The 25,960-nt window shown below is 43.0% G+C and overlaps 1 protein-coding gene across 1 annotated transcript in view; it reads right to left on the bottom strand.

Moving 5' to 3' along the window:
* Window positions 1-25,960, bottom strand: part of EPHB1 (EPH receptor B1) — a 475,286-nt gene that overhangs the window by 11,301 nt on the left and 438,025 nt on the right. Inside the window, exon 13 of the mRNA XM_042780351.1 lies at window positions 7,995-8,144. Within this exon, the coding sequence (XP_042636285.1) occupies window positions 7,995-8,144 (150 nt within the window). The remainder of the gene's footprint in view (window positions 1-7,994; window positions 8,145-25,960) is intronic.

The raw sequence follows: 25,960 nt of genomic DNA, 5'->3' as shown, positions 1-25,960 counted from the left end.
ATTGCAGGCCTTGAAGTGATGTTTTAAAAATTTATCTATTGAAATGGAAATATTGTCACATTGTAATATTAAGCAAAAGAGTGGGCTGTATAGTGGAACGTATGGTAAAATTTTGCTTTTGTAAAAAACAAAAATCAAAACAAATAATAATAAAACAATAATTATAGATGTGCACAGCAAAGGCCTAGAAGACTATATACCAGGAGTCAATGGCAATAATATGTGGGCAGGTAGAAAAAAGAACATTCTTTATCTTCTTCCTTTTGCTTATTTGTATTTCCTATTTTCCTATAATAATTATATGTTGATTTTATAATAAAATAAGCAGTTAAAGCACCTTACACTACAAAGGAAATAATTTGGAGTTTGGAAATTTTTAGGTGTTTTTGCTCTAACTAGAAACAAAAAAAGTCAGATTCATTTCAGGTGATTATTCTCATTTTTTTTCCTTTTCTTTCTTTCATTTATTTTTTACTTTGTAAATTGGCCAGAAAGTGATTTCTTTTCTATCAGTTCATATTTTAAAATTCGTATGTACAACATATTGGACATGAGATGGACATGAGATAATATGCTGACCTGGAGTCAATAGAGAGGATCAAAACATTATTCTTTCCATTCAAACTGGTAGAAAAACAAACCAGCATACCAACCACACCAAAATTATTATTATATAAAAAGCCAGTGACTTAGAAACATTCATTTTTGAACAATATATTGCACCAAGAAATTTTCATCTCTGCCATACAATTGTCAAATTACCTGTTATTTCATTAGAAAGATATTTTAGCCCCATTTACTCCCTGAGAAAGTTGAAACCCAAACAGTTAAGTAACTTGCACGAGGGCATACAGATAGTAAATTATAGGGCTGGGACTATATCACAGAGATGTCTGATTATAAATCCTGAATACCTTGAAACGTATACTTCCTAGGCCTCTCTGGGGCTGTTGTCATCATCTCAGCCAAGAACAGCCTCCCCTGGAGCTGTGTCTTCATGGCACAAAACAAGTGGTTGGGCCTAAACCAAGTAATCCATGGGGACCAGCAGCCAAGCATTATCTCACCAGCTCTGGCTCATAAATAAGAGTCTTTTTCCAGCTCATTCTGCAACCACATTGAGGGTCCCTGTCACAGTCTCCTCTCATTGTAGAGACAAGTGGGATTACCCATTGAATGGGCCACTGGAGCTCTTTCTGGGTTGCCTTCTGGCAAGCTAGCTAGAGCCAGAAGGAGAGGCTAGTGTCCAAATTCAGCCTCTCATGGGGCTACCAAAAAACCCAAGCCCATTGCTACAGAGGCCATTCCAATTCATGGTGAGCCCGTGTGTTGCAGAGCAGAATTGCACTCACAGGGTTTTCACATCTATGATCTTTCGGAAGCAGATCATCAGGCCTGTCCTGTGAGGTGTCTCTGGGTGGGTTTAAACTAGCAACTTTTCAGTTAGCAGCCAAGTGTGTAACTGTTTGTGTCACCCAGGGACTCCCACATGGGGCTAGGGGTTACAGTGTCTTTGAATACAGGGCAGCTAATGCTTCCCAAGGCTTCCCTAAACTGCAGGTATCTCTGCTCAAATTGTTTTATGCTAGATCCCCAAATACTAATTTCCCCCACTGACAAAAATATTTTCCCACTTGCCCTGTGATAGGAAAGAGCATTGGGTGCAGAGCCCTCCTGCAGAAGCACAATGCATGATGTGTCCAAAGCATTCCTACCTGCCTGATGGCAAGAGAATGGGCAATGCATGCATGTGCTCAATCTTTGCCTCTGAGTTCTAAATGGAACCCAACTGGGCTATTTCCCCTCATTGTCTCCTCCATGTGTCACATCCTTGGATTTTTGAAGACAGACTTGGTTTCTGTTTTTATATTCCCACTATTAGTTTAAGGAGCTCTGGTGGCGTACTGGATAAGGCATTTGGCTGCTAACCGGTAGGTTGTTGTTGTTGTTGTTGTTATGTGCCGTCGAGTCGGCCTCGACTCATAGCGACCCCTCCTTGGGTTTCCGAGGCAGTATCACTACGGAAGTAGGATTGCCCAACCTTCCTTCCGAGGAGTGGCTGGTGGGTTTGAACCGCCAGCCTTCTGGTTAGCAGTCAAGTGCTTTAGCCACTATGCTACCAGTGGTTAACAACCCACCAGCTGCTCTGCAGAGGGAAGATAGGGAAATCTACTTCCATAAAGATTTACAGCCGCAGAAACCCAAAGGGGGTTGCTATGAGTCAGACTTGACTCAATAGCAGTGAGTTTGTTTTTTTCCCAATTACTTTAGTGTTCTTACTTTGTTTTTAAGAGAACATCAAAGAGCCACTAATTCCTTCTCCAAGGGCAGCTCAACTAAGAGCACAGAGCCATGCTGCTGTGATAGTACTGCAGAATGGTTAAGGGCATAGGTCTTAGAGAGTTGGGTTCCATTCTTCTTAGTTGTAGAACCTAGCAGAGTCACTTGATTCTGAGCAGGTAACAAAAGATTCACTGCCATTGAGTTGTTTCCGACTTATAACTCACTGCCATTGAGTCAGATCTGACTCATAGCGACCCCTCCTTGGGTTTCTAAGGCCATATCACTACGGAAGTAGATTGCCCAAACTTCCTTCTGAGGAGTGGCTTGTGGGTTTGAACCACCAGCCTTCTGGTTAGCAGTCAGATGCCTTAGGCCCTACGCCACCAGAGCTCCCTTCCAACTCATAATGACCCCCATTGGGTTTCTGAGGAGGTAAATTTTTACAGAAGTACACTGCCCAGTCTTCCTTCTGCAAATCTTTATGCAAGTAGATTGCCCCATCTTCCTTTCATGGAGCAGCTGGTGAGTTTGAACCACCAACCTTCTGGTTAGCAGTAAAATGTCTTAGGCCACTGTGCCACCAGAGCTCCTAGAGCTGTTAAAAAAGATTAAGTGACCCAATGAGATGATGCACATCAAACACTGCATAGAGTGAGAGTAGTAGAAAGCATTAGGTCATCATGTGGAGGCTGTGATTACTTCCAAGTCTATTGCAGTGGACATCCTGGCAAGGAAGGGAGCTGCTTTATTAATGGTCATTTTGAAGGTGCAGGAAAATAGTGTATGACTACCCAGAGGGAGCAAGTAGTTGGACCTGTGGGCTCGGGACCGTGGTTGTAGGGGACGGACATCAAGTTCAATTGGCATCACATACTACACAAAAACATTGTTCTACATCCTACTTTGGTGAGTAGTGCCTGGGATCTTAAAATCTTGCAAGTGGCCATCTAGATGCAGTGATGGGTCTCTTTTCATGCAGAGCAAAGAAGAATGAAGAAAACCAAAGATGCATGGAAACAATTAGTCCAAGCGACTGGTACACCATGCGATCCTCAGCCTATACAACTATGAGACCAGAAGAACTAGATGGTGCCTGGCTACTACTGTCAACCAGTAGGAGGGGGTTCTATGTAGGAGATCCTGGATAGAGTGGGAGAACAATGTGGAGCAAAACTCAAAATCATTTTAAAAAAAAGGAGGACCAGGTTTGCCGGTCTGATAGAGTCTGGTGGAATCCCTGAGACTATGGCACCCAGCTGCCCTTTGGGTCTGGAATTGAACCCACTTCTGTGGCTTCCAGCCAAACAAAAGACAGGCATATGAGCTGAACATTTACATAAGGTAGATACACTTCTTGGGAGCTCTGGTAGCATAGTGGCTAATGCACTTGACTGCTAACCAGAAGGCTGGTGGTTCAAACCCACCAGCCACTCCTTGGAAGGAAGATGGGGCAATCTACCTCCGTAATGACACTGCCTTGGAAACCCAAGGAGGGGTCTGACTCCATGGCACATAACAATAACAACAACAACAGATACACCTTAGAGAGATGAATCATGGGAGAATAGAAGGACTGTGTACGTACAGGAGTGCATGGGAGGGAAGGACACAGGGAAGAGGTAACTATGGGGAGGAAATGGGAGGGGAGCTGTTGCATTGTGGGAAATTACAGTCAATGTCATGAGACAAAGTGTATATGAAGTGCTGTATGGAAAATGAATTTGCTCTGTAAACTTTCACCCAAATCACAATAAAAATTTTTAAAAAAGAAAATAGTTTATGAAAAGCATCAAGCATATGGTGATGACATCCATATTTGTAAACTTTCATGATGGAAGATGGCCTTGGGAAATCCCTCTCATGATAAGGTTTAGGAAAAGGGACTTTGCTCCATTTGCTATTTCTTCTAGATAGTTTTGTTGTTACTACTCCATCTGTTATTCTGAGAGTATTAATACTTCTTGCATATATGAAAAAAAAAGTCTACTGTCTACCTCAAATTAAAAAATACCTAAGTCAATAATTGGTGTGTGAGTAGCATTTATCTATTCAACTCTTTGATCAAAGTATATTGCCTTTTGAGATTTTTATTGTGCTTTTAAGGATTTCTGCGTTTTCCAAAGGAGCTCTGGCAGTGTAGTGCCTAAGGCATTTGACTGCTAACCAGAAGCCTGGTGGTTCAAACCCACCAGCCACTCCTTGGAAGGAAGGTTGGACAATCTACTTCCATAGAGATACCACCTCAGAAACCCAAGGAAGGGTCATTATGAGTCAAATCGACTCGATGGCAGTGAGTTTGGTTTGGTGTTTTCCAAATCTTCAGGGTAGGAGCTCTGGTAGCATAGTACCTAAGGCGCTTGACTACTAACCAGAAGGCTGGTGGTTCAAACCCACCAGCCATTCCTCGGAAGGAAGGTTGGGCAATCTACTTCCATAGTGATACTGCCTTTGAAACCCAAGGAGGGGTCGCTATGAGTCGGGGCCGACTCGACGGCACATAACAACAACAACAACAACAAATCTTCAGGGTACATACTACTTTTATCATCAAGTAAGAAAAGATTATTTCAAATAAAATAATCATATTGGTTCTGTAAAGATTCAGTGGTGGTTCAGGGGTAGAAACCTTGACTTCCCAGCAGGAGACCCAGGTTTGATCCTGGCCAATGCACATCAAGCACAGCCACCACTTTATTGGCACTGTAGGCTTGTGTGTTGCTGTGATGCTGAACAGGTGTCAGTCCACATTAAGATGAATCGAGAAAAAAAAATGCCTGGCAATTTACTTCCCTATGAATAATAATGATCTGTTTGCATTGTGTGTGAGAATACCATAAGATTGTTCCCTTTCATGCCTGTCTCACTAGCAGGTAGACAACAGGTAGGAGACATAGAGAATCACTTTAGTCATCTAATAGCTCTAAATACCAGTGACCACGTTTGAATTGTGTGGAAAGATATAGGTTAAGATAGAGTTTCCTACTAAGCAGAATTGAAAAGTGAGTTCTGGGCCCCTATCTTTGGACCATGAAAGAATGAAATACCTGGATGCTGAAAAGATAGAAGATTGGAACAGAGAGAAGGAAGAGTGAAGGAGGAGGGCCGAGAGAAGCAACATAGACAACTGTTAAGCCCAAGCACATTGCTATTTCCCTTGGAATGATCTGTAGCAACTCTTTTGGTCACCCTGCAGGCCAGATGAACCTCCCGGAAGTCTAAAGGGAGAGGGCAGGGAAGAGTGGGAACATTCTTCGTTCATGTGCACCCAAAGATGACAGGTGTGGGGCCCCTGTGGAATTCAGGGACACCTGGTCTGATGTCTGCACTGATGTTCTTGGAAGCTGGATGAAGTGCCTAGGATTCCTTTGGGAAATGAGCAGGCTTCTCCCCTTGCCCATTCATCCTCAGGGGGGCTCCTGGCTGCCCCCAGACAGGCATTTCACACTAATGACTTGGGTGGCAGGCAGTAGGCCCTAGAAAATGAAGTGGAAGAGCTTAGAACAGTGCAGGAACCAGGGCAGAGGGGGTTAAGTTGAGCTCTGATGTTTCAATAGAACTGCAGCTCCTCTCCACAGACACTGCCACTCTCATTATCTCTGTCAATCAGATCCAAGCAGCAGAACTTCCAAGTTGCTCTCTCTGGCTGACAAACTCTCTGTACATGTTCAAAGACCTTCCTGAGCTCCGGAAGCCCAATTACCAGCACTCCAACTTGCCTCTGCAATTCTCTTCTTTAAAGCCTTTCAATTGTCATCTGTGAAATCCTTTACTGCCACCACCTCAGTGGTTTCTGATGAGTGGGGCTGCAGCTGGAGCAGCTGGGAGCCCCTCCCAGATCACTCCCAGGTGAGTCCCTAAGAAACTTTCTAAATGGGCATGAAGTCACCTCCTACCTTCCACAGGGAGCAGGGCTGCACTTGGGACAATGATTAGGGCCTCTATTTTGGGAAATATATAAAAAAAAAATTAGAATAAACTGCTACTTTGCAGATGTTCTTAATCCCTTTGAGACTCAGCTCAAACCAAATATCTGGGAAGCCTTCCCTTCCCTCCTCTACCCAAGTGTCCCCAAAGCCCTATGTATATGCCAGTGAACTGTAAACCCCTCAAGAATAGAACCAGCAAGCACAATGCTTAGTCAAAGTCAGCATACAAAGACTGTCTGTTGAATGAATGATTTGGGAATTCTGGAAGTCTAATATCAGAAATTCTATTTGTTTCCAGCATAGGTAAATGCATTTGCTGAGAATATCTTGAATGTCGAATCCTGCCTGTCAGACAGTTTCATAATCCATTCTATGTGTGCTGAATTGTGCTTAATCAGATTAAAGTCTCTGTGCAGGACAAGATGGGCCTGCTTTTTCTGGCTAACATTTAGTACTCATCTAGCTGATGGCATGGACAGAACCAGGGTGTAGTTGATTTCATCAAACCAGCCTCGGCATCAATTCTGCCACTTACTGATTCGACACGCTACAGGAGCAGAAGCGAGGCATGGATAATCACAGATAATAGAAGACCCAGACACGACACATGGTTGGCACTGAGACCTGGTTAAAGATGCACAATGACATCTTTCACCCACTCTGGGCTGAGCCACTCTGCCCATGGTGTGGGGCATATTGTCTCAGCAGCACCTCAACTCCTCTTCCATAGTCTCACTGGGAAATGTTTCCTGGGCTCCCATCTGCCTCAATTTTCTTAGCAACTGCCATGGCTCTAAACCTCTGCCTTGTTAGACAGCTTCCTGAAGGCAGATTACATAAACTTACGGATACCTCAATGCCCACTCAAGCAGGGAGGTGCTAACAGTACTGTCAACTGCCCAATGGAACTAGATTTGCACTTGAGACAGCCTTCTATATTGTTGTTAGCTGCTATCAAGTCAGCCCCCAACTCATGATGGCCCCATGCACAGTGGAACAAAACACTGCCCAGTCCCCATGATCAGTTGCAGCTAGGACTGTTGTGACCCATAGGGTTTTCACTGGCTGATTTTGGGAAGTAGATTGCCAGGCCTTTCTTCCTAGTTTATCTTAGTCTGGAAGCTCCCACACAAGCCTCCACTGACAAATGATGGTCATTGCACACAGGTGCACTGACTGGGAATTGAACCCAAGTCTCCCCCATGGAATGTGAGAACCACCAGAACTACCACTGCCTCCCTTCTTCTTATCTATAAAATGGGAATAACAATGGCCTCAGAAAGTGATGGGAAGAGCAAGCAAGAGAACCCGGCATGTAGGCTTTGCAAATTATAAACTTCTCAGCTCCAAAGGGAGGGTATGTATTCAAAACACAAAAGAGAAGTCATCACAGGGGACTCACAGAGGAGTCAAGGGTCAAAAGCAGTGCTGAATTCCAGGTACAACTTTACATTAGGGCTGTTTTCAAAGAAAATTATCCTTAAAAAGTTTTCTCCTTGTTAATTATGGAGCAAAAGTTCTCATTTGCAACCCCCCCAAGATGTAACTCCTGGTGTAGTGGGTAAGGCTTAAACACCTTTACAGGTGATTGGGACTGTTACATCTCCATGATGGGCTCTTTGGTTAGTTCAAACATTGTGCCAACATTGGTAACCTTTCCTTTGACCACTTCAAGTTCAAGTTATGGGGCCCTGAGTTGAAAACAGATAAGGATACTTGGTATGCTACTGCCTTTGGTATCCCTTTGGTGGGGTTTGGTGACAACCAGGTACTGCTGACACTCACATCTTGGTTGGACATATCCCAATATGGTCTCTCTCCAAATGACATGACTTCCCACATGACAATCCCATAGCTCCAGACGTCACTGGCTGAAGTGAACTTGCGGTAGGCGATGGCCTCTGGAGCTGTCCATCTCACCGGGATCTTTCCTCCCTGGAAGAAGGAGAAACCTGGTCAGAGTAACCATCAGATTTCAAGTTGAAGGCAAGCACCTTCAGAAACTTGACATGCACCTCTTCCCACCCTCCCCTGTGTCTCCTGAAACAGGATAGCCATATTGTCAGTGCCCCATGGGCAGGTCCACATTGCTACACATGCTTGGAGGGACACAAGGATGACCAGCAGGGCTGTGCTGGTCACATGCCATATGTGGGCACATGTGAAGCAAAGACTTCAACTCTCCCCAGTAGCCTACATACAGATTTGGGTGGGACTGGAGAGTGTAATTGTCATAGATGCACTAGAACATAATATTCCTTATGCATGAGTTTGGCTGCAACCACCATAAGATGCAAGTTATGATTGTATTTGTTCCATAGCAATGTGTAAGTCACAAAATTTGGGTCAGAAGAAAACAAAACAAAAAAGAAAGACAAATGGTGAGTGATACCTTGTGGAGGAACCTCCCACTGTAAGATCACATGTTGCTACTCCCCTTACCCCACTGTCATCACACTCCACCCCTGCAAGGAAAGGTTCTCCTGACTCTGCAGCCTAGAGACAGCTCTGGCCTGCATTGAGTTTAATGGGCCCACAGCTATGTAGATGCTGGCTGTTCTGCCTCCCCTCCTGAGCAGGTCAAGATTGCAGGGCTGGAGATGCACTTTTCTAATGGGCCACTGTGATGGTTGTGTTTGTATGTCAACTTGGCTGGGCCTGGTTGAGTGGCTGGGCAGCTGGTGGTAATTAATCCCCATGAGGAGACTGGCAATCAGCTCCATGGTGGGATCTACCACGAGCAACTGGGTAGCTGCCTTTGGGTATGTGGTCTTCTTTCTGTACATAAGCAGAAGCTTTGAGAATGGTCTCTAGCCTATGGCACACTTGGACCCTGCATGTAGCCATGTCGTTGCTCAGCAGCCTGCTATGCTCTGCCAACTTTGGGACTTACAATGGACTTAAGTTAATGGCCTGCCATGTGGTTTGGTAACACTGGAACTGTGCCTTTTTACTTGTCAACCTTGGGGCTTTCCAGCCTCAGCAGCCAGCAGTGTCTGAGTGAAGAAACGCCTTTAGCTCCAGTGGGCCGGGAGCAGGAGGCAGAGCTGGACCCCAAGGTTGAGGGGCTTTCACCCAGCCCCTAGAGCCTGGCACTTTGAACTTGGACTTAGAGCCTCCAAATTGTAAGAATAAACTCCTGTTTGTTAAGGCCATCACATTTGTGGTATATTCTTGTCAGAGTGGCACTAAGTAACCAAACAGCCATTGTGGTAGTTAAATTTGTATATCAACTTGGCTGGGCCTGGTTGAGTGGCTGGGCAGCTGGTGGTAGTTATTCCCCATGATGAGACTGGCAATCAGCTCCATGGTGGGATCTACCACAAGGCAGCTGAGTAGCTACCTTTGGGATGTGGTCTGCTTCCTGTATATAAGGAGAAGCCTTGAGGATAGTCACTAGCTTATGGCATGCTTGGGCCCTGCATGTAGCTGTGTTATTGCTCAGCAGCCTGCCATGCTCTGCCAAGCTTAGCACTTAATTCAATGGACTTGAATAAATGTCCTGCTGTGTTGTTTGGTAACATTGGGACTGTACCATTTTATTTGTCTGCCTTAGGCTTGTTGGCCTCAGCAGCCAGTGGCTGCCTGAGTGAAGAGATGCCTCTAGCCTCAGTGGGCCAGGAGCAAGAGGCAGGGCTGAAGCCCAAGGTTGAGGGGCTTTCATGCAGCCCCTACAGCCTGGCACTTTGAACTTGGACTTAAAGCCTCTAAATTTTAAGAATAAACTCCTGTTTGTTAAGGCCATCCCATTTGTGGTATACTCTTGTCAGAGCGGTACTAGGTAACCAAACAGCCACCTTTACTTGCTTTTTTCTTCTTCTTGTCTTCTAACCTTATACTGGAAGTTTCCAAGTTGGCTCTTTGCTTGACCCCTCAGCTTGCCTGCCAGATCTTGTCCTGTTTTGTTTACTCAGGGGATTGATTTCTATCTATCTATCCATCCATTCATTCATCCACAAATAAGCAATGAACACTGCTTTGTAACAGACACTTTCTGACAAGCTGGTGTCCCAGGGATGAGCTAGCCAGGGTCTCTGTCCTCAAACTACACAAGCTAGTGAGAAAGGAGAAAGAAAACAGAAACTTAAAATGCATTGTTAGAAAATGGAAAAATGAGGAGTGTGAGAATGAGAGTGAGAACAGGATGCACTGAGAACCATAGGAGACCCTCTAACATAAGCAGGGGCCAGGGAAGGCAGCCAGGAGCAGTCAAAGAAGCAGATTCCCATGGCATTTAAGAGTACCTGGAGTCTGCGGCTAGATTAGGATCAAATTCTGCACCTTTCTACCTGTGTGACTTGGGGTAAATTACCTACCTCTCTGTGTCTCAGTTCCTCATCAATAGCATGAGGATAATAATAGTACCTACAGACCCAGGTTGTTGTAAGGATTGAATGAGTTAATGTCTATATGGTGCTTGCGACAGGGCTTGAAGCAGAAGTTAAGTACTTTACATGTGTTAGCTATTATTTTCACTATGCTTAGTCCTAAAGGTCAAAAAGAAGTTACCTGGGGAAAGGGTCAAGAGGAAAGAATCTAGGCAGAGAGCAGCAGGAGCAAAGGCTGGGGGTAGGAGAAAGGATGGTAACTGCAACTAACGCATGATGGCTGGAGCACAGGATTCCAAAGTGGGGGAGGAGGGAGGTTAGGTGAGTGCAGAGTATGATCTGTCAGGCACTGGTGCTGCTTAGAGGTGTAAAGTGGGGGTCCTCACCAAGGCTGCCCTCCAAATCCCATCAATCTCTAGAACAAATATGATGCCAATTTCCGTTCTTCAAGCCAAATACAGATTTCACCCCATGGCCCTTTTGCAATGCCTGGTCTCTGCCCCCATAATACATGATACCTCCCTCTGCTGGACCAGCTGGCCAGTGGCAGTGGCAGCACTGAGCAGCTCCCTCCCGCTCTCCTCACTTGCCTCATGCCTTGGCTGAAGGAGGCTATTTTTAAACTGATCATCCTCATGATCTGTTCAAATGCATTAGAGATACATGTTGAGCTTTAACAAAAATACTTTTAAATGTATAAGTGGCTAATCTGAATAAGAGAGAGAAATAAAGGGACAAACCTCAAAGTGTATTTTTATCTGGTTTCCAATCCAGGGCCTGGGAGGAACAGAGGTGAGCTGGCCTAGACCTCCCTAGGTACTCATCCAGCTTTCTGCAAAAAGACGGTTCTGATTTCCCCTGAGAACCACGGGGGATTTTTGTGGTGGGAGATGTCCTCAGCTCAAATGCCAGTGACATGACAAATGCCTGGAGGGCAGGTTGGGCTGTGGCTGCAACAGGATGCTCTGTTCTCACCCTCTACCAGAATATGAATGCAATTACTGGGCTTGTTTACATGGTACCCATTGCTAGGAAGAGGAGTGGTAAATTTATTCAGTGACCCAGTGGTTACAGACACCAGGGGGTCAGGGTCAGATAGCTCAAGGACTCCACATTGGTATGTCACCATGAAAGGTGGAATGTCATACCTTGAAAGGGCCTACTGGCTCTCCCAAAGGAGAGGGAGTTTTGCTCAAAATACCTGCGTTGAAGTCGGTGTGTGACTTCTGTGTGTGTATGTGTCTGTGTGTGTGTGAGGAAAGAAAGAGACAGATAAGAGTGAGCAAATTAGATTCTATGAGAGAACTTATCAATATGTGTGAGAGACAGAGACAGAGAGAAAACCTGGCAGAGTAGGTCTGTGATTAAAAGAGAGTAAAGGCTTACCTTCTGTGTATTTATGTATGTGTGTGTGTGTGTGTGTGTAAGAGAGAGAGAGAGGGAGAGAAAGAGAGACAGGTAAAAGTATGGTTCATCTTCTGAATTTCAAAGAGGTGACTTGGGAGTCTGAAGGTGTCCTCCTCTGCCAAGTCTGAGTGGACCCTGCAGGCTGTCAGTGACAGCTGTTGAACTGCTTCCTCTTGCATATAAAGTGGCAATGCCAGGCCCACTGGCGAGATGCCTCAAGCCCTCCTGCCACATTGCCCTGTTGGGCCTCAATGAACACGGAGCTTGGCCTGTCACCAACCCCCTCCATCTCAGCAGGGTGGCAGAGCCTTCTAGAAGAGCTGCCCTGGACAAGCAGGTTACAGTTTGTCCCGGCTGACCCTCCCACTCAGCCAAGAGAGCAGGGGATGCAGACCTATCTGAAGCAGAAGAAAAGGAAACACACAGCCAAAGATGATGCTCCTCTTCCTGGGGATTTTAAACTTTCCTTCTGTCTTTTAAAACATCATATCATCAGTGCTGCCTTCTGATGCTCAGAGGTAATTATGGAGATGATTAACTTGTGTTCAATTATATGAAAGGTAATCTATTAATTTAGAGGATGGTGACCATCCCCAGGGAAGGGGTAAAAGAAAGGAAGTGGGATGATGTTGTAGCAAAGAGAGTTTCTGTTAGCAAGGTGGAAGCTCTTCCTGCTGGGTCACCTGACAACCCACACCTGCTAGGGGAGAAGGTCTGGACCAGACTACTCAAGTCCAACACATCCATATGACTGCAAAGTACTCTAGAATTCCAGACTCATGGAGATGCCATGAGGATAGAGCACAGAGAAGGAGTGGTTTACTCTGTTGGAATGATTACGAGGAAAAGATTCTTAGGTAGATGAAGAATGGAGTAGGAGTAGGAGACCTTATATTCCTGATTTCAAAACATGCCATACACCTACAATAATCAAAATTACCTGGTACTAACCCACCAGCCACTCCTCAGAAAGAAGGTTGGGCAATCTACTTCTGTAGTGATACCACCTTGAAACCCTAGGAAGGGTCACTATGTCAATGGCACATAACAAAAACAATAATTCAATGATAGAAACAGACCAATGGAGTAGAATGAGAGCCCAGGAATAAATCCATCCATCTATGGACAAGTGATTTTTGACAAGGGGTCAAAGTCCATTCAATGAGGAAGAAATAGTTTCTTCAACAATGATGCTGGGAAAACTGGATATCCATACACAGAAAAGTAGCTCTGGTAGCATAGTGCCTAAGGCACTTGACTGCTAACCAGAAGGCTGGCAGTTCAAACCCACCAGCCACTCCACAGAAGGAAGATTGGGCAATCTACTTACGTAGTGATACTGCCTCGGAAACCCAAGGAGGAGTTGCTATGAGTTGAGTCCAACTCGATGGCAAATAACAACAAGAACATATGCATAAAAATGAAACAGGATGCATGCTTCACACCATACACAAAAACTAACTCAAAATGGATCAAGAACCTAAATGTTAAAGACAAAACTATAAAGTCCTCAGAAAAAGACATAGCGGCAAAATTAGGGGACTTAATTACTTTTTTTTTAAAATAAAAGATTATCAAACATAACTACAAATGCACAAACAACACAAGATAAATTAGATAATTAGAACTTTATAAAAATTAAATATTTATGCTCTCAAAAGACTTTATCCAAAGACTGAAATAACAACCTAAAGGTTGAGAAATAAATCATCAGTAACAATATATCTGATAAGAAAACGCATTGCCATCAAGTTGGATCCGACTCCTAGTGACCCCTTGTTGGGGTCATGTGAGGCAGTACCACTACAGAAGTAGTAGTCCTTCCTTCTGAGGAATGGCTGGTGGATTTGAACTACTAGCCTTCTAGTTAGCAGTCAAATGTCTTCAGCACTATACCCCAGAGCTCCTATATATATGATAAGGATCTAAAATTTTAATATAAATTATATATTAAATTTCAATAACTTAACAAAAAAATGAGTAACCCAATCAAAAAATGGGCAAAGCTATGAATACACACTTCACCAAAGAGGATATTCTAGTGGCCAACTAACACATAAAAGGATGTGCACGGTCATTAGCCATTGTTGTTTGTTGTTAGATGCACTTGAGTTGCTTCTGACTCTTAGTGACTCTATGCACAATGAATGAAACACTGCCCAGTCCTATGCCATCCTAACAATTGTTGTCATGCTTATCATTGCAGCCAATGTGTCGATCTATCTCGTTTAAGGTCTTCTTCTTTTTCACTGACCCTCTACCAAGTATGATATCCTCCTGACAACATGACCAAAGCATGTGAGATGAAGTCTGGTCATTTGTACTTCTAAGGAGCATTCCACCTGTGCTTCTTCCAACACAGATTTTTTTCATTCATCTAGCAGTATATATTATATTCAATATTCTTTGACAACACCACAATTCAAATGCACCAAGTCTTTGCTCTCACATGTGTATAAATCTATTTAAAATACCATGGCTTTGGTCAGGTGCACCTTAGTTATCAAAATGACATTTTTGCTCTTTAACACTTTAAGGAGGTCTTTTGCAGCAGATTTGGCCAATGTGATATGTCATTTGATTTCTTCATTGCTGCTTCTATGGGCATTGATTATGGATCCAAAGAAAATGAAATTCTTGACAACTTCAATCTTTTTCTCCATTTATCATGATGTTACTTATTGGTTCAGTTGTGGGGATTTTTGTTTTCTTTTTGTTGAGACATAATCCATACTGAAGGCTTTGATCTTCATCAGTAAGTGCTTTAAGTCCTCTTAGCTTTCAGTAAACAAGAGTGCCATTGTCTGCATATTGCAGGTTGTTAATGAGTTTTCCTCTAATCCTGATGCTGCATTCTACTTCATGTAGTCCAGCTTCTTTAATTATTTGCTCAGTATACAGCTTGAAAAAGTATAATGAAAAGATATCATCCTGATGCACACCTTTCTTGATTTTAAACCATGCAGTATTCCCTTGTTCTTTCTGAATGACTGCCTCTCGGTCTATGTACGGTTTCCTCACGAACACAATTAAATGTTCTGGAATTCTAATTCTTCACAATGTTATCCTTAATTTGTTATGATCCATAGAGTTGAATGCCTTTGCCTTTTCTTGTGTTCTCTGCTTTCAGCTAAGGTCCATCTGACATTAGTAATGATATCCCTCATTCCATATCCTCTTCTGAATCTGGTTTGAATTTCTGGCTGTTCCCTGTCAATATTCTGCTGCAATCATCTTCAGCAAAATTTTACTTGTGTGTGATATTAATGATATTGTTTGATAACTTCTGCATTCTGTTGGATCACCTTTCTTTGGAATTAACACAGATAGGCTTTCTTACTGATGATTCATTTCTCAGCCTTTAGGTTGTCTTTTCAGTCTTTTGATAAAGTTTTTGATGAGCATGTTGCTGTGGTGCTAGAAGCCATCTATGGCAATGGTATTTCAAATATCAGCAGGGTCACCCATGGTGGGCAGGTTTCAGTGGAGCTTCCATACTAAGATAGAGTAGGAAGAAGGACATGGACAGGTCTACTACTGAAAAAAATGTGACCACTGCAAACATCATGCATAACAGGGGTACATTGCCTGACATATTGCCTGTAGATGAGCCCCTAAGGTTAGAAGACACTGAAAATATGACTGGGGAAGAGCTGCCTCCTCAAAGTACAGTCAATGTCAGTCAATGTCATTTTAACGACAGGGATGGAGTAAAGCTTTCAAGACCTTCATTTGCAAACTACAGTGAGAATCCACCTCCCTCCTGCTAAAAGGCATTGATTAAAAAAAAAAAAAAAAAAGACAAAAATCCAGAAAACAAAAAAACATTGGTGAGGCTGTGGGGAGATTGAAACCCTTATTCACTGCTGGTGGGAATGTAAAATTGTACAACCATTGTGGAAAACAGTAAGGCAATTCCTCAAATAACTAAAAATAGAACTACCTTATTACCCAGCAATTCCACTCCTAGCTAAATACCCTATGGATCTAATAGAAGACACATAAACAGATATATGCATACCTATGTTCACTGCAGCACTAGTCACAGTAGCAAAAAGATGGAAACAACTTATGTGCCCATCAATGGATGAATGAATAAACAAAATGCATACAACAGAATACTATGCAGCCAGAAAAGAAAGGAAGATGAGTTCCCAAAACATCTGTGAACATGGATGAACTTAGAGGATATTATGCTGAGAGAAATAATTCAGTCACAAAAGTGTATGATCTCATTTTCATAAAATGACAAGAATAGCTATATAAAGAGAGTTCAACTGCCAATGATGGTTAACAAGGCTATGGGCTTGTGAGAGGGGAAACATTCTCTAGTAGTCACTTTTTGTTCATGGTGATGGGAAAGAAAGCACCATAAATGTGAAGTGTACATAGCTTGACTAATGTAACTGATTCCACTAATTTGTACACACAAAAAAATAATGTATTGGTAAATATTATGTTATATATAATTTTGCAACAAATAAAATATCTATCTATGTATCATCTATCTATCTATCTCTATTATATATCCATATATATAATAAAAACAAATAGGGGCTATAGATGCTGATACTTCTAGATATAACCAGTCACTTTACGGGATTAGCTTTCTTGTTTTGAAGACTTAGGGTCATAGTGTCGTGGGACAATTCAGTCAATTGGCATAATATAGTTCATAAAGTTTATGTTCTACATCCTGGTTGGTGAGTAGTTGCTGGGATACAAAGCTCGTGAGCAGCCATCTAAGATACAACTGTTGGTCCCTATCAGTCTGAAACAAAAGAGAAATAAGGAAACCTGAGAATCAGAGAAGAAAACAAACTATAAGACCAATTGTGTCTATGAGCCATGGCCTTCTCTACCTTGAGATCAGAACTAGATGGTGCCCAGCTATCACTATTGAACATTCTGATCAGGATCACAGTACAGGGATTCTGATAGAAAGGGAGAAAAATGTGGAACAGAACTTCAAATTCTCAAAGAACCCAGACTTACTGGACCCATTGAGTCTGGAGAAATCCCTAAGACTATTACCCTAAGATACTCTTTAAATCTTGAACTGAAACTATCCCCTAAGGTCACCTTTTAACTAAATAACAGCTAACTAAAAAACTAAAGATTGAGAACTGCAATCTTTTAAAAAATTATCTATATGAAATCAAATTGACACCAGTTACTCTAAAGCTTGAATGAGAAGGTTGGAGGGCAGTGAGACAAAGCCAACAGGAATAGAACAAATAGAATTGAAATAATGAGAAGCTGACACAATGAATAGTGACACAATATCACTGAACATTATGCACAGAAATTGTTGAATGGGAACCTATTTTTCTGTGTATACTCTTACCAAAAATACAATAAAATATATTTTTTAAAAAAGAAAGGATGAGGTTCATTGGGAAGGAATTTGCATTCATATGGGCAAAGAAGAGCTGACACTGAGCTTGAAAACAGCATTGTCACCAGCATGTTTTCTGCAAGGCACCAGAGGGCTCAATCCCATAGAGATGTTGAGAGCACAGGCCTTCATTCTGCAGGAACCAGGTTCTCCAGAGCTGCTAAATGGAGTCACAGATGAGGGGTATGGATGGAGAATGGGAGAGAAGGGAGAGTTAATGAACACCCATCAAGGGTTCTGAGCTGCCTACGTGGCTTCATACACTGACTTTGCACATAAAGTTTTGTGTTGAATGGGTCTGCTCCTGAGAAATTCTTCAGAAGTTGAAAAGCAACTGCTTTAGGATAATCATGTCCTAATCCAGGTATAAGATAAAACTATTAAGATTGTGTGTGTGTGTGTGTGTATGTCTACATATAGAATTTGATGAAACAAGGGATATTTGGAAGTGAAGGAAGTCTATCCCAAACATCTTTAAGATCAAATGCAAACCCATGCCCACACTTGCCAGCAGGTGTGATGCTAATAGGTAGAGAGTCACAGTGCAGGAGAATTTGAGTCCTTCAGCCTCAGTTAAAAAAAAAAAAAAAAAGCCAAACTCCCTGCTGTTGAGTCAAATCCAACTCATAGCGACCCTTCCTTGAGTTTCCAAAGTGGTATCTTTACAGAAGTAAATTGCCCAATCTTCCTTCCAAGGAGTGGCTGGAGGGTTTGAACTGCCAGCCATCTGGTTAGCAGTCAAATGTCTTAGGCCATAAGTATCTATACTGCACTCATTCTGTGTTAGCACCTTGCTGGGGACATGGTAGTGATAAGATTCAGTTCTGCTTTCAAGGAGCAATAGACATTCCTGATGCCAAACAGCTAGCTCACTCTTGCCAAATGAAACTAGATAGACATAGCCTATAGAGTGGATTCTAGAATCCAGCCAGTTGTGATGTTTTCTAGGCCAAAGTCTCCCTGGACATGGTACTGATTCCCCTCACTTATTGCTTATCATACAGGTCACACTTCTGTGTGTCTGGACATTTTCCACCATTTTGTGCAAACCTCTGTGGGGCTATGGCAGAAATCTAGACACTTGTGAATATTGGGTATGGTGATCATGGACCTGCTCATCAAATATTGGAATACTGCTTGCATAAGGGAGACCCCTTGAAGTTTGGAAGTGGCAGGTTTATGACAAGGAGTATCACACCAAAGCTATGAATTTCATAATGCTTGTTACTCCAAAAGGTTGTAGAGATGAAAAATGTGGACATTGGAATAAGCAGATCATGGACTGAAGCCCATTTCTGCTCTTATTCTCTACATTACTTTGAACACCAGAGTATAACCTCTCTGGGCCTTGGTTTTCTGATTTGCAAAATTGGGATAATATGTATTATAACATACATATATACATATGTATATATCCCACCACCTCTGAGTTGATTATGACTTGTAGCCACACTGTAGGGCAGAGTAGAACTGTCCCATAGTTTCCAAGGCTGTAATCTTTATTGAAGCAGATTGCCAAATATTTCTCCTGTGGAGCAGCTGGTGGGTTCAAACTATTAACATTTTTGTTAGCAGCTGAGTGTTTAACTACTAAGCCACCAGGGCATGTGTATGTGTGTGTGTGTATCATATATATATGATCTGTCTCTGGGGTTGTTGTGAAGGAAGACCAATGAGGTAAATTTAAACTAAACAAAAACTTACTGCCATTGGGTCATTTCCGACTCATAGAGACCCCTCCTTGGGTTTCCGAGGTGGTATCTCTATGGAAGTAAATTGCCTAATCTTCCTTCCAAAGAGTGGCTGGTGGGTTTGAATTGCCATACTTCTGGTTAGCAGCCAAATGCCTTAGGCACTACACCACAACCAATATATAGTTGTTAATATTAAATAAAAAGTTGTCATTTACAGTTTTATAAGGCATTAGTTTTAAAATACTGTTGTTAAATTCTCATGTGGCAGAGCCATCATGGGCTACTAGTAGGGGGATTTTCAGATTGAAATCCTGGGGAAAAACCACAGGGTCTCCTACAATATTTTCTCAGTGTTGTTAACCAGACCACAACAATAGTTTACACATAGAAGGACTGCCCCTAGCTCAGCTTCAAGGAGCAGTAACAAGAAACTTCCATTGATGTGGTAATGGGAATGACAGTTGAAGACTGATCCGATGACAATGCTGGGGCCACTGCTGGTATTTCTACTGGCTGGGGAGGCATGGCATGCTTGAGGGAGAAATCTATTTTCACTCTACCAGCAGACTCCCCATACCCAGTGGTCACTCCAGGCTCAGGTTGCTGTTGTTAGGCACCATCGAGTTGGTTCTGACTCATAGAGACCCTATGTTCAACAGAGGGAAGCATTGCCTGACCCTGCACCATCCTCATGACCCTTGCTAGGCTTGGGCCCATTGTTGCAGCCACTGCACCTATCCATCTCCTTGAGGGCTTTCTTATTTTTTGCTGACTCTCTGCTTTGTCAACCATGAGACCTTCTCCAGGGAATAGTCCCTCCTGATAACATGACCAAAGTATGAGAGATGAAGTTTAGCCATCCTCACTTATAAAGCATTCTGGCTGCACCTCTTCCAAGACAGATTTGTTCATTCTTCTGGCAGTCCATGGTATATTCAATATTCTTTGCCAACACTACAATTCAAATGCATTGATTCTTCAGTCTTCCTTATTCATTGTTCAGCTTTCACATGCTTATGAAAATAGTATGGCTTTGGTCAGGCACATCTTATTCTTCAAAGTGACATCTTTGCTCTTTAATACCTTAAAAAAGTCTGTTACAGCAAATTTACTCATTGCAATATGTTATTTGATTTCTTGACTGCTGCTTCCAGGGGCATTGATTGTAGATCCAAGTAAAAGGAAGTCCTTGACAACTTCAGTCTTCTCTCCATTTATCATATTGCTTATTGGTCCAGTTGTGAGGATTTTTGTTTTCCTTATGTTGAGGTGTAATCCATACCAAAGGCTGAAGGTTGTAGTCTTTGATCTTCATGAGTAAGTTCTTCAAGTCCTCTTCACTTTCAGCAAGCAAAGTTGTGTCATCTGCATATCACAGTTGTTAATGAGTCCTCCTCTATTCATGATGCTGCATTCTTCTTCAGATAGTCCAGCTTCTTGAATTATTTGCTCAGTATACAGATTGAATAAGTATGGTGAAAAGACACAATGCTGATGCAGAATAACTTAGGGTGTGAAGGAATTAAAAAGTTGTGTGAAGTCTTGCAGTCACCTGGATGTAAACTACAAATTCTAGGGTTGTGCAAAGAGACATTTAATGAGGAAGTCTAGAAACTTCTGGAGGCTCTGGGGGTTAGCAATCCACACCTAATCTTAAGCACATCTGTAAAGACCAGAATGAAGAAGATGGGTCCTGGTGGCAGCATTTCTGATTTGAAGATCCTATTAAAAATACTCTATTAAAAATAAATAAATAAAAACCCTCAGAGTGACCAGGACTGGGGCTCTTACCTTTAAATGGTCTATGACCAGACATAACGCACTTAACATCTCTGAGATACAGTTAGTTACTTCTCTCTAAAATGTCTGTTCTACTTCACATGGGGGTTGAGAGGCTAAAATAAAATGAAAAAGATAAAATTCTCCAAAAAAAAAAAAAAAGTTCTTTGGTTTTATTTTTATTTATTACCATGCTCAAGTAGCTGCATCTTAATTGTACAACACTATCTAAAGGAAAGGTGATACCCTTGTCAGCACACCTAGAAGGTCTAGCCTGGTGGTTATCAAGCTTGGTGGCCCATTGGAATCACCTGAGGGATGTTTCTAAAAATGCCTGGGGAGTATTCTAATTCATTCAAAATCTCTGGGAGTGGGGCCCAACCACTGGTATGCTTTAACATGCTTCAGGTGATTCTAATGTTCAGTCTTAAGTCACAATCCTGGCCTAGATCTGGGCAAACTTGATCATGCATCAGACTTTCCCAGAGGGCTTGTTAAAATACAGATTACTAGACCCTACCCCAGAGTTTCAATTTACTAGTTCTAAGATAGGATTTGAGAATGTGTACGTCTAATGAGTTCCCAGTGTGGTTCCCATACTTTGAGAACCACTGGCATAGATCATCCTGGCTTAAGTCATGGGTTGCATTAGGTTTCACCTTGAATACTAACTCTGATCATTTCTAGTGGCTGGATTAAGAAGGATTCTGAGGCTACATCTGGGCTCAACAAGGAAGAGTGTCATGAGTGGTAAGCTGACAATGGGATATCTGCTGTGTATGAGGGATGAAGGGGCATAGAGTGTGGAAAGTATTTTCCAATACTGCACTCAACCTCAAGAGATCATTAAATGATGGGGGGGGGTGGAGAAAAAAAAAAAACAGCTTCATCAAGCTTCCATTAAATATCTCTATGGTCCAAGAGAAAGGGTAGGTGTGTTGAAGTGAAGTTTACAGTGCATATCAAGAGTCACTGTGGAGTACTGTGTTGTCAGTGAAGACAAACATTGATATACAGGCGGACAGATGGGTGGACAGGCTGAACTAGTAGGTATGTCTATGCAGGGGGGAGTGTGCCCAAGACCATGTATTGGGTTGGCAGACAATGTTTCTACAAGTGTATTTGTATGTTCTATAAGAATTCCCAGGTATGTAGTAGAGCTGACAAGGGACAAAGTTGTAGTCACTTCTTGGCCACAGCCAGCTACCAGAGAGAGTGAGTACTTGGACCTATAGGTTCAGGACCATAGTCACAGGGGACATCAAGCTCAATTGGTATTACATACTACACAAAAACATTGTTCTATATTCTACTTTGGTGAGTAGTGACTGGGATCTTAAAAGCTTGCAAGTGGCCATCTAGACCCAACAATGGGTCTCTCCTCGTTCAAAGCAAAGAAGAATGAAGAAAACCAATGATCCATGGAAACAATTAGTCCAAGTGACTGCCACACCATTAGATCCTCAGCCTATATGATTATGAGACCAGGAGAACTAGATGGTGCCCAGCTACCACTGTCAACCACTCAGAGGGGGATCTATGTAGGAGATCCTGGATAGAGTGGGAGAACAATGTGGAACAAAACTCAAAATCATTAAAAAAAAAAAAAAAAGAGAGAGAGACCAGGTTTGCTGGTCTGATAGAGCCTGATGGAACCACAGAGACTATGGCCCCTAGGTGCCCTTCAGGTCTGGAATTGAACCCACTCCCATGGCTTCCAGCCAAACAAAAGACAAGTACATGAGGTGAACAATTACACTAGGTAGATACACTCCTTAGAGAGAACAATCATGGGAGAATAGAAGGGCTGTGTATGCACAGGGGAATAGCTCAGGAGGCAGGAGTGCATGAAGGGAAGGACACAGGGAAGAGGTAATTATGGGGAGGAAGTGGAAGGTGAGCTGTTGCATTGTGGTAAGTTGTAGTCAATGTGATGAGACAAAGTGTATGTGAGCTGCTGTATGGAAAGTGAATTTGCTCTGTAAATTTTCACCCAAATCACAATTTAAAATGAAAAAAGAGTCACTGTGGAGATGGCAGGTTGGACACACCCCCCGGAGCAGTGAACATCCTGATGGCATGGATGACCCAGTATGGGTGAGGTATCTGCCCATGAGAGGGGCTCTGTGCTCCCTTTGTAGATGAGTTCAGACACAGATGGCCCTTCCTTCAGGGTACATCCATGTGACAATGTCTTCCGATCCTCAGTTACTGCCCCGGACAGAGAAGTCTAAAGTGGGCTATAAGAGTTAAATGAAGAGGATATTTTAGAATGAATGTTTCTACTTAAAAAACATTCTAAAAGCACACTGACCTGTTTTCCCCAACCTAATCAGTAAAGTGACTTTTTCTGACAAGACCCGTATCGGCCAATAAGAAGATTCTGCCTAAAAGGTTATATTTTCCTGAGTGTTACCAGCTTCTAACAGGCAGTGGAAATAGCTTCTTGCTGTTGAATTGCAAGGGAGTCTATATAATGAGGAGGCTGTTCCCAGTTCCCCAGGACGCCAGGAATTTGCATGAAAACAGTCTCTCCATCTTATGAGAGAGTTCATCTGGCCCTGCTGCTTATTTCTTTCCAGAAGCCACAATCTTGATGGTGACACTGTAATTTATTACCGTGCTAAGGATTATGATGCAACATACAGAGAATTAGAACTTTAGGTGGGAAATGGGTTGCAGGAACAGGTGAGCTTTTGGAGAGGATGGTCTCGTTTGTCATGCAAATGGCACACGCAACAGAGAAAAGGGCTGGGAAAAAAGACAACCCAAAAAGATACACAGCATTGGCTGCAGACAAAATTGTTTCTAAATAGAATGTTTTTCAAAGCTTTTCTTGAAGCATTAGCTGCTTCTCTAGAATGAATGACACAATGTATTTCGTACTAGTAATAAAATATGTGATTTGAATAACTACAAATGGAGAGATTTAGAGTCCGTGATCCTCCTGTCTCTCCCCTGAGCTTCGTGAGCGCTGAAGCCCTTCTGTGAGATGTTGAGAAAGGTAATTGCAGCCCAAACATCATTTTCCAGCAGCTAGAGAAAGGCCTATTTGTACATAAATTAACTAAAAATATGCGGATGATAGTATGTGTTTCATGTGTGAAGAACAGAAAGGCCACTTGGTGACGTTTCCCAGCTGGGGAGAAAAAAAAATCCTGTTATTGCACCAAACAGACGTTGTTTCTTTATGCTACTCCGTCAGGGGAAACAGCTGTTTTTTCCTACTCACACCCAAAACAGCCCCCTGACAATTGGGATGTGGGTTATTATTATTATTTTATCACACAGCACTTCTTCAATTTATAATTACAGAGATAGGAACAAGGGTTAAATCATTCATTAGCTGCTTTTATTTGACAAGCAGATATTGGGCACCTTCTCTGGGCCAGGCCAGTAGTGGAAGTGGGGGAAGAACATCATCTCTGGCCTGAGGAGGGCCTTGTCCGATGAATCCTGCAGTGGTCAGCTCAGTCGTCATGTGGGCTTGCCGTCTCCTGTGTGTCCCCAAAGCCTGGGGCTTGCCCTAAGTACTCCTGAGAAGTCTGCCCTAGAGAGGGAGGTTGGATAAACTGGTCCAATGGGCTTTGGCTTCTCTGTGCGTTTTGCTTTCCCAGATTTAGCTGTCCCCAGTGCTCCACTGGTAACCTGGGGAGGGAGCCAGCCTCACATCAAAAATAAAGTGAGCAAGGCTGTGCTGCCCTGATACTGTAATGAAAAACCAGCTTCCCCCTGGTGAACCTCTAGGTCCTCTGGATGGTGAGACAGGCAGGTAAGACAAGGTAACAAGGAGGAGGCTAGAAGGTCACCTTGCTGTCTATCTTTCTCTTCCTGGGCCATGTCAGGGCAGTCAGTGCATCTATTGCTTCTCTGGACATGGCAGGAATTGTGCTTTTTCATGCATTACCCCTGCTGTTTCACTGCTGCCCACCTCAGTCCCAGCCCATCCTGAGAGATCACAGCACTCTCGTTTCCAGCCAGTTCATTTGCTGCATCAATGAGCCCTGGGCTTGCCCACTGGGCTCAAATCTCAGTGGCTCCTGTCTCTGTCAATAGGCCATGATGACCTTTCTACTTTTGCCCCCTATGTCTTACCACATGATCCTCACTCATCTTTCATTCCATGCTCCTGGAGAACATTGCTCATGGCAGTGGGGCCACACTTCCTAGGCATCTGGCAGAGTTTGTGATAGTGAGCAGTGGAGGTGAGGGCTGTCTGTTCATGGATTCTCTGTTTATATAGAAGGTTGGGGCTTTCAGAGGGAGGCTGGCCTGTGCTCAGCAATCTTGTAGACCTCTGTCCAGCTCTGTAGGAGGAATGTGGGTGAACTCACAGACTTCACCCATGGCCTTTCTTTTTTCATCTTCTTCAGAAGATGTAACCATCTGACAGACCGTGGTAACCCATTTTAATAGGTATACTAGGTAAATTCCTTATTCCCATTGTAATTTGTGACACCTTACCCATGCCCACTAGGCAGTTCTCTCAACTTTTTTCCCACTCCCACCCTCCAACAATGATTTTAAAATAATCAGTCACATTAAATAAAGCTTAAGCTCTCCTGGCCTCCTGAACTGCACTCCCTTCTTGGCACGGCTTCTCCCTCAAACAATCCCGGCAGATATAACCAAGTCACTTTACCACTCTGTCTTACTGTCTCCACCTGCCAATAGGGATAATAATGCTTAATTATCTCAGAGGGGTGTGTGAGGAGCTGTTAGCTAATGCTGGCAAGTGCTCCAGTGAGTGAATCAGGCTGCTCCTCCTGCTCCCAGCATGAGACATGAGCCCTGTTCTCTGGCTGTCTGTCCCTCTGGTGGCAGTGGGGGATGGCCAGGGAGAAGCAGAGCCAACCCCATGACCATTTAGGTGGCCAGCCTCTTCCTGAGAGCCAACCTCACACCAAGAGTTATATTCAGTTATGTGACAGGGATACTGGGAATGGAGGAGAAGGAGAGGTAGCCACTGGACCACCACTAAAAGGTAGTGGGAGAATTTGCTACCAGAAACTGAGTCCTTTCATTCCAATCCCATGGAGCCTTTTCCTTGTCTTGGATAACAGGAAAGGAGAACCAAAAACAAAACGAAACTCACTGCCATTGAGTCAATTCGACTCATAGTGACCCCTCCTTGGGTTTCCAAGG

Source organism: Orycteropus afer, unplaced genomic scaffold (genome assembly GCF_000298275.1).
Source record: "Orycteropus afer afer isolate SDZICR_OR568_19922 unplaced genomic scaffold, OryAfe1.0 scaffold00003, whole genome shotgun sequence".
NCBI classification, from domain to species: domain Eukaryota; kingdom Metazoa; phylum Chordata; class Mammalia; order Tubulidentata; family Orycteropodidae; genus Orycteropus; species Orycteropus afer.
This window is presented reverse-complemented; position numbering and strand designations above follow the sequence as displayed.